This window comes from Staurois parvus, unplaced genomic scaffold (assembly GCF_062004578.1).
Source record: "Staurois parvus isolate SC_StPar_1 unplaced genomic scaffold, SC_StPar_1.0 ptg000553l, whole genome shotgun sequence".
NCBI lineage: Eukaryota > Metazoa > Chordata > Amphibia > Anura > Ranidae > Staurois > Staurois parvus.
In genome coordinates, this window is record NW_028318349.1 from 860,409 (window position 1) to 877,987 (window position 17,579).

Here is a 17,579-nt window from a genome sequence, read left to right on the forward strand (position 1 = left end):
TAACTTTTAAATACAGAAAAAAAGAGAAAAGTAAGTTTATGTTAATCAGTAGTGGTCGATGTCTACAGAGCAACACTTACACACAACGTTGGCACCAAGCTGGACAGGTTGACATGTTTAGGAGCAAACATATGTAGCTGTTGTAAGCAGGAGATGCCCTGGGCCTGAACCAAGCAGTCTGGATTCTCTTGCATCACTGAGCAAGCCAACAAGCAGTAGTTCCTTTGTGATGTCACCATTTCCCCACTCCCTATAAAAGAAGTACAAAGACTAGTAAAAGCATTTATAGAAACAGTTTAAAAGTTTTGGGGGGCACAGGCATTCAGAAATTCAGTCTAGTTTTTATGGTACCTACAGGAGGTTGGGACAATGATGAGTAAACAAGCCTTTGTATAACTCCTCCACTAACCAGCATGCCTCCATTTTGTAGGAAGGACTTAAACAGGGACAGTAAAAACAGAGGAGTGGACTCGAGCAGATTTTTTAAGTACAAAAATCCTATTTTTTCCATGGTTTATTGAAGGGCATAGGAATACAGAAACAATCGACATGCCCAAAAACAGTCTAAATGAGGGGCGGACAACAGACACCCCAGAAGGAGCCTGAAACCATCTGCAGCACAGGATTACCAGAAGGACCCACGCCTGGAGCTAAACCAGATGAGGTGACATTCCCCATGACACAAGAGAGACTGCCAACTACTACAGGAGGCCATAGAGGATGAACCTGCTCAGAGCAGAAAAGAAGAGATCACTGCCAAGTGGAATGACTCTACCTAAAGGTAGAGAAGGCTAACAACATAAAATGGTTAACAAAAGGAACCCTAGGGCAATCCTCATGTTATGGTTCCCCCAACAGGTTCACCTGAGGAGCTTAATGTAAGTGGCAGTTAGTTTGCACAAGAGCTTCTGATGGTAGAGATTGGCCAGGACCCCCAGTGGTTCCAGTTTACTTTGCATCAAACTGACATAAGGTTGCAGCCCTAAGGATCATCCCATCAAGAAGATGGCTAGAACAGAAAGGCTATGATGTGGAAACTAATTAATATAGCAGACTTGAAAAAATAAATAAGTACAGTCAAATCAAAGTCCAAAAATAGAGTCCAAAATACTTGAAACAAATCCAAAAGGCTTGGATCCTCAACAGAGTCGATGATGGATTCCAGATATTCTTCATATACCTCAAACAGAATAAAGCCTCAACATAGTGTGTTATCTTAAGATCTCATAAATGTGCCATACGTGTTGTATGCAAAGACTTGAGTGCTACAACAATCGTGAAAAAATATAAACTAAATAAAAGTAAATATAAATCCACTGCACACAATAAAGTAAGAGTGCATAATTACCCGAAGGTAAATAAAACCAGCATAGAATCCATAGTAGGAATAGAACTTCATCCAAATGACCTTCTCTGAATACTTCCCACAGACCTCATAAACAGACCAAGGGTCAGTATTTGAATCAAATCAGACACAATTTTATTGTAGCAACTTACATAAAGAAAAGGTGAAATCAGCATCCATACTGAGAGGAATGTACACAGCATCAGCACTCCACGATAGATCCAAAACAATGGACGTTTACATCTGAGAGAGAGTCTTAAACCACCTCCAATGGTGGTAGATGGAAGTCCTGAGGATAGGAACAGCCGCGTGTACCAGAACCCAAAATGGCCACTGAAGCACTTCAGTAAAACATCAGTGCGTTACTACATCACGTGCCCTGGACGCGTTTCGTCACATCCGGACTTTTTCAACCTTGACAAATTTGACGTGGGGATCACCCTCAAAATCTGCCTTCACTGATTTTTTACACCCAGGGCCTCCTTGGGTTCTGACTCCCAGTCCTACCCCTAGAGGCTGGACCCAGTGTATGGCAAAACAACTGTCTGGTAGATGAAGGACCAGCAACCAAAGCCCCTGACCCGTTAAAAGGACACTTGGATTTCTTTTTAAAGGGCAGAAGAGAACTCTTTCCCCCTGAAATCTTTTGGCTATAACGCTCCTCAGGAAAACCTGCCAAAACCTTTTTGCACACCAGTTCTGCTGACCAACTATTTAGCCACAAAACCCTGCACATGTGTCTTGATGCCAGAAATTCACTAAATTGAATCTTCAAGAGCAACAACCGCAAAATATAAAGCAAGTGGAACATCCTCCAAATCCTCGGCTGCATTCTCCCCCTGCACCGATGGCCTTCCAAGCAATCGTTTGACACAGTCAAAAAGACTCTGGCAAATGCCAATAGCTGCCACTGCTGGCTCTGTGGCAGAACCTGCCATGGAGAAGAAGGCCTTAAGGAGAGATTCCAGCTTCTTATCTGTAGGCTCCTTGAAGAACTGGACATTATCCACAGGACACATTAACAACTTATTCGGGTATGAGACAGCTGCATCTACCACAGGCATGCCCCATTTCTTAAACCTGTCTTCCATAGGATACAGGAGAGAAAATCTTTTTAGCGGGACAAAAACCCTGTCCTCGTGGGTGATCCCAGTCAGCATACATAATCTGTTCCAGGAGAGTATGCACCAGAAAAGCTTGAGTACTCTGTGGAGGTCTTAAAAAAGCCCAGAGAAGAATGAGTAACCTCAGAGGTTTATATGGGGAGGGAGGCTGAACCTTGAATGGACCATAACAGTAAGGTCCTAAACTAATAATCTCTGAGACTGGGAGACAGAAACTGCCTGCTTCTCTTCAGGCTCCAATCCTTCAGACAGTGATTCCATTGCCTGACCTTTTTCCAGGTCCTCTATCACTCCCTCATCCTCTGGTTCCACCCATTCCTGCTGAAGGACCGGTGGGTCCAGCGAGAGGGATCTCTCCAGCTTCCTCTTCACCTGAGATACATATGCAATCATTTCTGCGATCTTATCCTTTAACCCTGCTAAGGCTGAAGCAAGATCATCTTTGGTTACATATGCCGAAGTGGATGCACCGGTAGTAGCCACAATGCCAGACAAACGCAGCGGCTCCAACTGCCCAGAGGCTCCTGGCTTCTCAGGAGAGGATATCACAGTGGAACTGTAACTAGGTTCTTCAGGGCCTGATGGCGGTGCACATGTGCCCCTTCCCACTGCACCTTCCCTACTCCGATTTCTGGAAGACATCAGTCTAGTGCTACCCCTGTGTACAATACAAACAGTAACAGAGAGCTCAGGATACAGCCATGCAAGTTAGTGTGACCCCTACACTCAATGCAATCTGCTGATTTCCATGGGTTGCCAGAGGCAGCCTCCTGTCTGATTTGGCCAATGTTACCCCTCCAGGGAAGTACTCACATGCCCCCTCAGAAAAGTCTGCTCTGTGTCCCAGCCACAGCAACACCCCTGTGTGCCCAGGAAGCTAAATAAAAAATATGACCGACTTCTGTTTCCGACCACAGCCAAGCTGACACCGGCCACTTTCCTGGAACAGGCTGCTCCCTCTAGTGGCACCCAGGACAAGGACCAGGCAGAATGGAGCATTCCTCCTAGTGGCCAAACAGCACAGAAACAATGCCTCTTTTCAATCCATTTTTCCTTTCTTCTTCTTTTAAAAGAGAAAAAAAGGAGGCAACTCACCAGTCCCGCCGCAGGTCCCTGATATTAGCCAGGAAACAACTTTCACCCATCATGGCGGTACATGTCTTGCAGACCTTCCCCATAATGTGGGGCCACTGCCTTGTATCTGTACAGCACCCCGACGGAAAGCGCCTCAGTCAGTCTTTTCATTGCACGGGGTTCTGCTTACACAGGGTCCAGCGTCATAAGGCTGCACTACAAGCAAAACCCAGAGGATTCTTTACCTTATCCAGCGAGGTTCGGCTACCATCCATTTTGGCTAACAGCTTTCCGAATGGACACAACAGCAATTTCCATCACAACCACTCCAAAAAAATAGAAAGGAGGGGAGGAAGTCATGGAAGAAGGGTGATATTTTTTTTTTTTTTTTTTTTTTTTAGGTGCTTCCTCCTTTGATACAGTCAAATACACTGCTAAAAAAATAAAGGAACACTTTGAAAACACAGCACACTTCTATGGGGAAAAATATCATGCTAAATATCTATACTGTTATGGACTGGGGAATGTGTTAGGAATGTAAGGATGCCCCATTGTTTGATGGAAATAAAAATTTAGAGAGGACTGAATTCAAAGACACCCCCCGAAAATCAAAGTGAAAAAATGATGCAGCAGGTTAGTACATTTTGCTGAAATTTCATTGCAGCAACTCAAAATGGTACTCAGTAGTTTGTATGGCCCCCATGTGCTTGTATGCATGCCTGACAACATCGGTGCAAGCTCCTAATGAGACGACGGATGGTGTCCTAGGGTATTTCCTCCCAGATCTGAACCAGGGCATCACTGAGCTCCTGGACAGTCTGAGGAACAACCTGGCGACATCGGATAAACCAAAACATGAAATCGCAGAGGTGTTCTGTTGGATTTAGGTCAGGCGAGCACGGGGGCCAATCAATGGTATCAATTTTGTCATCCTCCAGGAACTGCCTGCATACTTTCGCCACATGAGGCCGGGCATTGTCGTGCACCAGGAGGAACCTACACTGCACCAGTGTAGGGTCAGACAATGGGTCCAAGGATCTCATCCCAATACCTAATGGCAGTCAGAGTGCCCTTGTCTAGCTTGTAGAGGTCTGTGCGTCCCTCCATGGATGCGCCTCCCTAGACCATCACTGACCTACCTACTCTCATCTGTAAAAAGCACAGGGCACTTGTGGCAAACCTGCCAATTCTGGTGTTCAATGGCAAATACCAATCGAGCTCTATAGTGCTGGGTAGTGAGCACAGGGCCCCCTAGAGGATGTCGGACCCTCAGGCCACCTTTATGATGCGTCTTTAGGAGGTATTGTTTTACAGATATCCCATATGGCGATTGTGGCTATTTCTCATGTGTGTGTTCTCCTCTCATTTGATTCACCAGTCCGGGTGGTCTCCGGCTCCCTGTGGAGCGCATTGCACTCCATTTATGTGCTGAGGTTCCAGGCTGGTTGTTGGTATGTTGATACTGAAGTCACTTCCGGTTGACACTGGTTATATGTTATACCACTTTCAGCACACACGGAGCGAGCGTCATGTTGGTGGGGGAATGTCCCGCCTGGTCGATCATGGCCACATGGCCGAATGCGGCATCAGCGGGCCATGGGGGACAGCAGATACAGGTGGCGCCAATACCTTTTATATTTATATGGGCATATGAACGCTGTGTTACATGCAGCGCCGCCATTTTACATCAGTCTTGATCCAGCATGTGGATGTTTGATTTGGGGTATGCCCCTTTGACATAGATAATGGGGTGTCACGTACCTGAAAGAAGTCTGAATTGACAAGGTCAGCCTCCAGCCTAGGCCCCACCGAAGGTGGAACAGATGGTTCCCGAGGGACAGATGGAACTCTCCAGGGGTCAGCTTCAGTGAAGAGAAGAGATTGCTGACAACAGCTGCTTAGCCTGGACAGTGACATCACTTACCATAGGGCATCCATTGGCTGTACCTCATCTACACTGAAGCTGGTGCTGAGAGCTGACTATGTAGCCAGAAGACTGCTGAACCAATCAGGATGTGCAACTCATGCATGTGCAGTGGGCACCCGGCTGTGAAGCCACAAGCTGTCATAGCTTGGTGCTAACAATTGAGATGCCGGCGCCATGGAGAGAAGGAGAGATGAGACGGCGCGGGTGAGCACATTGCTGGACCCTGGGACAGGTAAGTGTGTGGTTATTAAAAGTCAGCAACTACAGTTTTTGTAGATGCTGACTTTTAATAAACACAAAAACAGCTTGAACTCCGCTTTAAGGAAAAATGTCTATTGATTCCACAAAAGGGGTTGCCAGAAAAAGGCACTAGGATAGACAAAGTGCAGAGCTATGAGAAAAAGGAGATGCCTCCAAAGGCCACTAAGAGGTCAGGTTTCTTCTGGAGAGGGGAAATATTGATAGGTATCAATTGCTGCAAGGGGCTCAACTGAATTAAGTAACATTCTCTTGAAGAAAGAACTGAAATTAGAGCTGGGAATAAATGTCCAAGGCCAAGTTCCAACCTGCCTGGGAACTAGGCATCCTTGGGTTTGGGGAACCCAAAATGTTCTAGGAAGAGACACTGATGAATGCGAAAACACAACAGGAGCAGCTAAAGGAGATATCACAACAACGAGTTAGCCAACATGCGAAAGGGTGTTCGGAGTACCCAAATAACAGAGAAGCAGACTTCCCAAAGACCTGTCCGGATATACACATAGCCTCCCCACAGAAGTGGGAGCCAACTTTTATGTAGAAAGCCTATTAGAGGTTTTTTCCAACCTCTGGCTCAGGGCCTACAGCCTGAGCAAAAGTTTGGCTCAGAAGGCCTACAGGTACATACTGCCAAAGCAGATGAGGAAAATGGGTGGATTTCATTCCATCCTTTCATAGATCTCCTGTCTTAAGGCACACCCGTGTCATCGCTAATAACTGTCAAAATCAGATCTGAACAGATGATGTCCATCAAAGTGTAGTTAAATCAGATGTTCCTTGGAAACTGTGACCTACACATTTGCACAGACATCAGTCCAAAGTAAGACATGGGTTTTGAGGCCTGTACCAAATCATACAAATAAAGCAGAAGGTTCCAGATATTTGCTATAGCCCTCTAAAACACAGGGGCCTACACTTGCATAACAAGGAATGTTGACTGAAATCATAGGGGAAAAAATACCAAAGGGTAAAGTTTGAAGTCACCAGAAGACAAGTATGAATAAACAAGAAGCTTTGGAGGTTGGGCGCCTTTTCTGTAGTGCTCAAGAAAATGTGCCATACTTCTTAATAAACTAGCAACTGAGGCATTCTAGGTAGAGGAGAGTAGCTGGGTTACAACTTTACTGTTTGCCAGTATCCCAAACTCCTGTAGGCGGCAGTATAATCAGAGATTTTCTAAATTCCTGTGTCCCTCAATGGACAATAGAAATTTGTTTCCTTCGGCACTTTTATTTTATTTATTTCAGGTACTTCTATAGCACCATCAATCTACGCAGTGCTTTACACATATATATATTGTACATTCACATCAGTCCCTAACCCTCAGGGGGCGTACAATCTAAGGTCCCTAACTCACATTCATACATACACATACTAGGGCCAATTTAGACAGGATCCAATTAAACTACCAGCGTGTCTTTGGAGTGTGGGAGGAAACCGGAGCACCCGGGGGAAACCCACGCAAGCTCAGGGAGAACATGCAAACTCCAGGCAGGTGGTGCCGTGGCTGGGATTCGAACCAACGACCCTAGTACTGCCAGGCGAAAGTGCTAACCATTTAGCCACTTTCATCTATAACATATTTATTGAAGAGACAGTTCAAGAATTATCTTCTGATAGAAGAAGACGCCATTTTTCTAAAGCCACAACCCTTTCAGGTTTTTACTACGATTCATATCCCCACTGGAGAGATCTGACCATAGGACTGAAAGTGAGAGAACATCCAAAGTTTTGAGCTGTCATCAACACAGAAAGAGGTAAGTTCATTTTTGTATTAAATTTACTATGCAATAAAGGGGCCCCAGTATTTAAAAAAAAAAAACAAAAAAACTTTGTTCAATGGGGAATAATGAGATTACTTTAAAAATCATCTCGGTAGGCCAAGGGTGGCTTCTGTAAAGTCTGGCCAAAAAACTTCCATTGAGACAGATCCACTGTGTCCTAAACTAGTATCAAATGAATAAGCGTTCTAACTCTGAAACAACCATGCATGTACAGTGCGCTGTTCCTCGCTCGTCCTTAGACGCTGGGAACAAGCAAAGTGGTTTGTGTCCTAGACTCAGCACTGGACATTTCTGGTCTCCCTCCGCATACGTTTTCTGGCCACGCTTTGGGGAAGCCACCCTTGGCTTACAGGAGTATCATTTAAAGGAAGCTCCACTGAACCATGTTTTTTTAAATACTGGGGTCCCTTTTTTTGCATAATAAATGGAAAACAAGGATAAAGTAACCCTTTAACCCGTTACCTCATCTGAATAAAAAATACCTTTGATTTACTCAGTAGTTAAATGACAACTTTAAAACACTCTGTAGAAACATAAACAACAGTGTAAGCTATCAACATTCATCCCTCTGCTGCTTGAAAGACTACAGAAAATATTCTTTGGTTTGCACAGCTATGTTTTATACAGCAGAACAATTTATCTTCTATATAGTTGTTGGAGGATATTCTGCAAGGATTGGCTGGCTGGAGGGTTTACCTAGTTGTACATGAAGTTCTATCAAGCATTTTCAAGGCATGGCTTTGGCGATAGCTCCCAAGGTTGCCAGAGTGCTTACGTCAGCTCTCCACCAAACTTTTAAACCCTCAACTGCTGCCCTAGATGATAACGTGTGGCACCACGGCAACTGAAGATCTAAATAAAGACTAAGATGGCATCCTCTTTGTCTGCAAAAAAATAGGAGGGTTTAATTCTACTCTAAAACCTTCAACAAGCATGCATTTATAAACACCCACAAAATACTCAAAATGTAATGCTTGCCATACAGATTCCTCCATCCACATAAGCGAGGTGGATGGAGAAATTCCCCACCTCAAGATATTGTTTTCTGACAACGGCTCCCACTGCTGTCAGAATACACTGACAAAAGTCTTCCAGCATTTCACTTCACAGATGTCAATCAAACAATCAACTTCTGTTCTAGCAGGGACAGCCACACACTGATCAAAACTGAACAAGTCCTTGCTGAACCAGCCAAACTTCAATCCCTCTATGGCCTGCTTAATTTTAATGCGACCATTACCTTGGAGTTCTGGTCCCAGGATGTTCAGAAGAGCACTCAGGCAGCGTCCCAGACTTCGATGAACTTCTGCATGTGACGGTGATGTCGTTAACAGCGCAGTTAATAGAAGGGTAAGTGTGGGCTCTACGTGAACATAGTATAGCGGTCCTGAGGAATCAATGATGATGGACAACGAATGCAGGGCCCAAGTCTGTAGAGTAATACATTAATTGATTCTTACATACATAAAGTAATGTTTGAATGTCATTTTTTCTGCATTTAGCCATAGCGATGGATAATAAATCATGTCCAACATCCAAGCAGCATCAATCAATGTGACATTAAGTCTTATTTCCTCTAAAAAAAACTTCTGAGCTACAGAAGGCTTTCCTAATATTTGTGCTGTGTGACAAGAAATTACATACAGTCAATCCACCTGTTACATTCTATAAATCCTTTGTTAACTGTCTATGCTCAAGGTTTTATTACTACTTGTTACATTATAAGCATCCCCGACTGCCTAGTTCTCTCCTATCCTGTCAGTTCAGGAATTACGTTTCCAAGGAATGTAAAAAAGAAAAAAAACAGATTGCAAAATCAGACCAACATCTGTCAGCAGTTTGAAGCAAAGCTACAAATTGCCCACGCAGGGCAAATAACAGGTTTAGTTTTAGGTGTTCCAACCAGCTGTGAAAAATCATCTTCATTTTGCTCTCACACTTGTCTGTTTACCAAGAAAGAGAGACATATCCTGAACTTGAAACAGGTAAAGAATTTCTCTTCCTTCCAAATGAATTGTGGGTGTGACAAAATTGCAGTGACAGTGGGAGAGCATTAAAACTTACAACCAGAATGCAGGGGTCAGAAGTATGTAGTTTATAGTACACAATGCAAGCTTCAGGAGTATGTATTGTGCATAGCGCAGCTGTTTGCAAAAATGTACAGAGTGTAGGGGTTAGAAGTGGGTAACACACAAAGAGCAGGGGTGAGGTGTATATAATGTACACAGTGCAGGAGTCACAAGTTTTGATCAGTGAAAGTGCTTCCCAAAAGTAACATAAATGAAATATATTTTGTCCTCCAGAACATGCCTTACTGTGCCCTAACACAAGTCATCAGCAGATTAAATACAAGAACTCTATTTTTGCTCCAAGACTGTTGTTGGACACAAGTGAGTGCAGAGGGTAGACAAGTCCCTGTTGTAATAATCCTTTACCTGACACTGATCTCAGGGATGTGTGGACTGCAGGTGCACAGGGAGCAGCAGAGCCACAAAGTAAATCCCCTAATCACACATATACTACACCACTACTGTCCAGTTTGTGCAAACAGCACACCTAAATGGCTGTCAGGCTCCATCTACCAAATATCGCACCATAGCTTCTATCGGTCATTGTGCCATGCTTACAGCCTTGTCTGAGGAATGGGTTTAATGCGCGCAGCAGACGAAGGGGGAGAGACATAACTGGCAACTCCCAGACTGACAAGTCTGGAACACTGTGGCGGCACTGTGATGTGAAATAATCGGGGAGAGTGAGATGTGGGCAACACTGGCTAGGCCCCACTTCTGACCCAATGGGGACCAGGCCCAGTATAAGGGCTGTTGTATATGCTTCCTTGCCCAGCACTGTCATATGGGGAAAGGGATAGACTCTTCCTATGTGTAAACTCAATGTTGGGAACAGAACAGAGAGGTGGTAAAGAACTGTGATTAAATGGCTGCTAGCACCATCATGAAACCCTTCCAAAACTATAACTTGAAGTTTAGTAGAACAATGCACCTTAAACCCGCATGCTTTTTCTGAGGTTTTGCATTCCTGAGATTTGGGTCCAACCTGACAACATACAAATTTCTGCTGGCTTTGGTTGCTGGCTCTAATACACAAAAGCAGAGGTGACAAATGAGGAAAGTTCAATAGACACTGTGATACTCTGATCATGACTGTCATCAGGTACTCCGAAGGAAAGACAGTTAGCATGTAGATTACAACGTTCTATTTCTGGACAAAAAACAGTAAAGGTTGACAACGGTGCAGGACTTTTACTGCCAAAAAGTGATTACATTTGCTTTGTACTACTGGAAAAGAACTAGGGAATTTTCTCTTGATTCATAGAATCTAGAAATTCTTCTAATAATGTCCCATTCAACTAAGTTTACGTTGACAAGGTAAGCACAAATCACCTTTTTCTTAGGTTAGGCCCACTCACCTGAACTTCAGGAGACGTGATATCTTGAGACAATGAATGTAGCACGGATACACAAGAGGCCAAGTGCTGGGAAGAGCTAAGCCCTCCAAGATATCTGTGTAAAGAACCTAGGGCTAGAGAATGACTGGTTCTGGCCACCACATCTCTAGCCACCTTTAGTCTGGAAAGTAGAAGAAAAACAGCAGTATTAAAGTAGATCTATATTCTGATTGGAAGACTTAATTTGCTAAAGTACTGTGTTTTAAACCATTACCAACAATTCCTTTTACTTTGTCATATCCCTTTTTGCATTCCAGTGCTGCTGATCTTCAATTTTCTATCTACAGGCATATGTAGAAACATTTGACATCCACGTACAGTTGTTTTTTCGTTTTTAAAAAGTATTAGCTCTCTTTATTGCATAAAAGCAGCAGTACAGAATAATAAACTTCCAGTGTCAAACATCAACTTTTTAAATCACATCTAGCTTTTTGCCAAGCTAAGAGCAAACCAACACAAGGGAGAGGATGAAAAGCAAGTGGAGCCGACGGATATCTTTTGCGTATGTGTAATAATGAACAACTGGCTCACATAGCTTCAAAAAAACAAATTCTATCAATCAACCAAAAGGTTGACCCAAGGGGAACTATTTAATTTTCAGCACCCCATTAGGGCCACCCATCATCTTTATATTATTTTATTACTATTTGATATTCATACAAAACATTGCCGCAGTAAACCCTTATCACAAAACTGGAGGGTGGACATGAAGGGGAACCACCCTTCTATTACCCCTTAACAAACAAATGGCAACCAACCCAACCTATACTAGCACATGGAAGAGCAAGGCATGTAGAAAAAAAAAAAAAATTCCCAGCTCACTTACCAACCAGCCTGCAACAAACCAAATTACCGTCTGAACATTCACGTTAAAAACAAGGTGTTTAGTTTGCACACATTCGCAAATGTATGTGTCAACTGCAGCGGCCATATCACAGCACCCCTGCAGTCCTAACTCTATAATTTTGAAAGTCTCCTATGTTGGAGCACATTTATAATAATGAATGGATTAAGGACAGGTATGCCTGGAGGGAGCCCACCCCTTCTTTATGGTGCAGGGACACACTAGACACCCAGCAAAAGCACAATGGCAAAGGTATCCAATGCATCCCCACACCACTTTACCAGCTATACAAGCAAAAGGGAACCACCCCAACCTAAAAGTAGCCTTTGCAGCAAGGAGCACATGGAAGCACAACACATGTAAAAAAAACAAACAAAAAATTCCCAGCTTACTTACCCACCAGCCTGCAACAAACTGAATTAAACCTGTCTAACAATTCACATTAAAAGAAAGGAGTTTTGTTTAAAAGCAGGAAGTAAAACTTGTATTAGCTGAACGTAATATTTGAAATATTCTTGTGTACACAGTTGTGCATGTAAGCTTTTTAAGAAAAAAAAAGTGAAGTTTGAAAAAAAGCAGTAAATAAAATGTAATTAATACATTTTACTGATCAAAAAAGAAAGCAGTATTATAAAAAAAATCATATCAGCCACATACTTTTCAAAGCTTGCTTGTGCTAATCCTGAAGTGTATGGAGTTTCGGCCACCACGTGGGAAAGCCTGGCCATACATTCCACAGCTGCACACCGCAGTCCTGGGCTGCTGCTGTCCAGCGCCCCTAGAATTAAGCCCAGACATGGTTTTCGAGCCTCTTCAGGTCCTAAATTTACATGATCTAAGGCCAGATGCTACAAGAAACAGACAAGGAATAGAAGGAACATTTACTACTTCTTGGGTATCATTTAGAGGACAAAATGGTAATTATTCAAGAGCAGTGTGCAAAACTTGTAAGCTTAAAGTGAATCTGTCATGGGAAAAACATGGAGGTGCTATTTCTGGCATCTTCTTTGTGAATGTTAGTTTCCTGACTGTCCTGTTAATGCTTTGTCTTCAATGTTTTCCAAGTTTCTAACCTGTGACTAGCATAGATATAGGGAAATCTGACTTTCATTTACAGCTCAGGTTTTAAAGATGAACTCCAGCCTTACCTCCAGTTTTGTACAGTTGTATGGAAAATGCTCACTGATTTCACAGCACACTGTGAGCTTCTCAGTGTTCATTAGAAGCTGCAGAAAGTCAGATACAGCCCATCTAATTTTCTGGCTGGAGGACATCCAGCATAAACCTAGCACTTTCCTGCCCAGTCCTGCTGTCCCTAGCCCACCCCTTTCAGTCATTGGATTTCAGTTCTTCAGTTATGCAGGCTCAGCATCACATGTGGCCTTTACCTAGGCACCTATGCATACAAATGCAGCTTGCCACTAATACCCACTCCTCCAGTCTGACAGTCACTCACCCATTAAAAGAGTTGCTTTAAAAGTTAGTTAGAAAGCTGTACTATGTAGAGACAGGAAAGTATAGAGTTTACCCACAATAGTAAAATCCATCTGTATATGCAGTGAAGCATGCTTGTTATACTCACTGTGGAACCTAAGGGGTTAATCTTCTGCATTGTGTAAAAATTCTGTTTGATCCTGACTTCTCTGATCCTCCCCTTCTTCCAGTGCTCCCCTCTTATCTCCTGATAAGACATATTGTGTGGAGACACTGCACATGCTCAATTTGGTGTGTATTGCTAGAGAGGCTTTTTTTTGTTTTTTTTTCTTGGGAGATTGCATGTGATCAGCACAGGGCCAATCAGCACTGTCCAGACAGAGGTCAGATATTTTTCATCCTCCTAGAGCAGAAAGAAAACTCCTCCTACAAGCTTTAACCAGTGCTCTGCTGCACACTGATAGAGGTCACAAGACTGCTCTAACTGCTGATGAGAAAAGGTATTTAGCAGTTTATATGTACTAAAATACTTGCATTTACATGGTCTGTGTACTGTTGGAGACCAGATAAAGTCAATGCAGGGTCCTGGGCTTAGTAACACTTTAAATGATACCTTCACCTGGTTAAATGTACGTAGATCACAATTGCAAACTTCCAAAACTGATTAGGTTTCTATTTCTTTAGTAGATGGCATGCTGTATTATGCCAGCAGATTCCTGACCTGTTTTTAAAGCTTTCATTATCTGCTCTGCCAGTAAGTGCTAGCATATAACATTTTTTTTTTCAAACTGACATCTACAGTAACATTCAATAACGTCACTGACTTGTGGTAATAAACTTACTCAATACCAATAGTGGACATATATTATTTAAATTCGTAAGTTCCATGTCAAACACTGGCTAGTAATTTGCATTTATGTGAGATATACCTCTAACACTGCACAATAGAGGTGGACTGCAATATATTAAACAGCCAATAATGGCCAATTAACTCAAAGGAATTTGATTTCTAGATTTATATATCTATAGTGATTTTTATTTGTCAGGTCAGGACTGCTTCCTTCAGTAGGTTTGGTTACTGGCATACAAAAAAAAATGTAGGCCAGACCAGGATACCTCCTCTTACTTGCAGCATGTCTCAGTTTATAGCAACCTTGTGCATTACCTCAGTAACCAAAATTTATTTAATGAAGGAATGGTACTCACAAACAGCGAATAAAAACAGGCATTTAAGTCCACCCAGGGACTTCAAAGGCAAGAGGCCAGCGCGAAACCCATCATGGGTGTAGGTACTCAGTCCAGCTGACGCGTTTCGAAGGTCAAGCCTTCTTCCTCAGAGCTGACTGGACTGAGAGTGTATGCTCCCATTTATGCCCACAGACTGAAATGGGACCCTCCCAAATGGGTTGGGCTGTCCTGGGCCGGGGGAAGGGGCCCGGGCCCAGGACAGCCCAACCCATTTGGGAGGGTCCCATTTCAGTCTGTGGGCATAAATGGGAGCATACACTCTCAGTCCAGTCAGCTCTGAGGAAGAAGGCTTGACCTTCGAAACGCGTCAGCTGGACTGAGTACCTACACCCATGATGGGATTCGCGCTGGCCTCTTGCCTTTGAAGTCCCTGGGTGGACTTAAATGCCTGTTTTTATTCGCTGTTTGTGAGTACCATTCCTTCATTAAATAAATTTTGGTTACTGAGGTAATGCACAAGGTTGGTGCGCTTCTTGTTGTTTCACTTCACAGTTTGTTCGGGCTTCCCCAGCCTTGGTTTGGAGCTGCACGACTTTGGATACTCCGGTGGTTGCCTCTCTGGAGGTTCTAATTCCATCTACTCGCCACCGGCCTGGGTCCCGGAGCGCACGAGAAATCGCTTTTGGTTTCAGTTTATAGCAAAGCAGTACCAAAAGTATGATCATAAACATAGAGGGGTGGGACCTGTGTTCCTCAATGGACTCCAAGAAAAGGATTTTATGGTGAAAACAAAAATCCTACTTTCTTTCTCATTCATTAACTGTTAGAATGTCTGAAATCAGTCCAAACAAAGGACATCTCAAAAAGCCACCTGAAAGACATAATGCCCAAAGCTGGCATCAGCATTAACATCCAACTGGAAGGACTTGTAAATTGTATGAACAGAAGACCAGGTTGAAGCCTTGCAAAGCTGAAAAATAGTAGCTTAATACTACAATGCTGCACTCACCATGGATCTAGTAGACTGTGCCTTTATAGAAAAGGGAGGAAACCCATCCTTAAGAATAAAAACTTGGATAATGGTCTGAAACACTAAGAAATGGTGGAATAAGAGCCTGATTCTCCTTTAAAGGCACCATCAGGAATGATAAAGAAAGAGTCAGTCTTTCTGAAGGAAGTAGCGGCAGAATGACAAACTGTCACAGCTCAAAACCATATCCAGGAAATGATGAACGGGAGCAAGACGGAGGACTGAAAAAACGTGCTGGCTGAGGTAACAGGTAACTACATTAACTAGAAAAACATTTCTGGCCCTCAAAACCACCATGTCCTTGTGCAAGACCAGAAAGGGTTCCTTTCTTCTGCAGAGATGATGGCTACAAGGGATACAACCTTATGGGTAAGCATGGAAAGAGCAATATCCTTGACAGGCTCAAAGGGCAGTTTTTGAAGCGTTGCAAGAACCAAATGCAGATCCCACAGAGCCAAAGGGGAGTGAACAGTGGGAGCTACATGGGAGACACCTTGAGCAATTGTCTTGATCAAGGAATGCAATGTGAAGCAAATTTGGAGCAAGATAACAGAAGAACAGAGACCTGAACCCTAATGGTGCTGAGGGCCAAATGCTATTCCAGACCCAACAGTAAAAAAAGATAAAGCCGACAGAAAAGTTACCTGGGTGAATGTCTTGTGCCAAGAAAAGCATGCCTTTAAAGTACAATAATTGAACCTTTGAGAAACTGACTTTTTAACTTTTAGTATGGTGGGAAAAACTCAGAACCTGGCTTTAAGAGTCACATAGTTAAAGCCAATGACCATGATGCAGGATAGTACATCAGTCTATGAGACAGAAAATTCAGACAATCTGAAAGAACACAAAGCAGACTTATCAGGCTAGAGTACCACATCTGCCTGGGCCAATCCAGAGATATGGGGATCACCAGAATACCCTTCATTTTGATCCTGCATAGCAGAAAAAAAAATGTTTTGGGAAAGAAAGGAATGCATTAGAGTACTGATCATAGGGAATCTCCACCACCCCCTGCTTCCACTAGGGTTTCCCTGTACCTGGAAACAAACCTATCTGCTTTGCCAAGGGACTAGGTCAAGGACACCTTGTTCTAAAGGAACCAGCAGGGATGCCTAGAGACCTGCCCATCTATGCTGTGACACTGATCATTCGACACTGATTAACTGAGGAGAGGCAGGGGGAAAAAAAAAACCTATCATGCTGCCCCTGGTGACCGCCTCCTGCACCCGAAATTCTGAGATACAAGTCATCCAAATGTCCACAATGGCCAACAGAAGTTCCCCCTCTTTGGAAAGTGGGGGGATGCAACTTCATGATTTCTCCAAGGATTTGGCATACTTAAGAGTGATAACAGTTGCAGGAGGCCTGGAAGAAACACTTGGGTTTTGATTTAGTGCTTGAGGCCATGGAGTTACAAAAGAAACTTCTTGATCTCCAGCGGAGGATAAATCTTCCCAGGCTAAGCCTTAGGCTTTTTTGCTTGAGGAAGATATGTGTTCTGACAAAACAATGTGCACGCTGGAGTCTACGGACTTGTGCTGCTGTCACCGAGAGCTTCATTCTACATCTGTCAACATCAGTGCTTCTGGCACAGTCAGAAAACTAAGACTAAATCCACGCTCCCTTCTCTATCTGCAAATGACTTTCACAGTCTATACTCATTTGTACTTGTTACCAGGAGGAATTTCTGCACCAGGCACCTAACATGTTTCTACTTGCCAAAGTTAATTATGGTTTCATCCTGGTCATCTTTTTAGCAAGAGGCGGGAGTACCTCATTCATCTTGTGAAGAGCTTTGTTTTGACCCAGTACAGCACATACAGATGTTTTTGAAACAGTTAGAAGGCTACCAAGTGCTTGGAAAGTACAACCCCAATTCCCCAAAAAATTGGGATGCTGTATAAAATCTACATAAAAACAGAATGCAATGATTTACAAAGCTCATAAACCCATATTCTATTCACAATAGAAAACATATCAAATGTTTAAAATGAGAAACTGTACCATTAAAAAAAGAAAAATAAGTTAGTTTGTAAATTGATGGCAGTAACACGTCTCAAACGTTGGGACAAGGCAACAAAAAGCTGGCACAGTAAGTGGCACCA

General features: G+C 43.2%; 1 protein-coding gene across 2 annotated transcripts in view; it reads right to left on the minus strand.

Annotated features, from left to right (window-relative positions):
* The window catches only part of HEATR5A (HEAT repeat containing 5A), a 132,048-nt gene that overhangs the window by 65,534 nt on the left and 48,935 nt on the right, over positions 1–17,579 (minus strand). For both annotated transcript variants that reach the window (XM_089691190.1, XM_089691189.1), the window contains exons 17-20: positions 12,480–12,670; positions 10,940–11,099; positions 8,753–8,942; positions 81–250 (exon numbers count right to left, since the gene is read on the minus strand). In XM_089691190.1, coding sequence (XP_089547316.1) covers positions 81–250; positions 8,753–8,942; positions 10,940–11,099; positions 12,480–12,670 — 711 coding nt within the window. The remainder of the gene's footprint in view (positions 1–80; positions 251–8,752; positions 8,943–10,939; positions 11,100–12,479; positions 12,671–17,579) is intronic.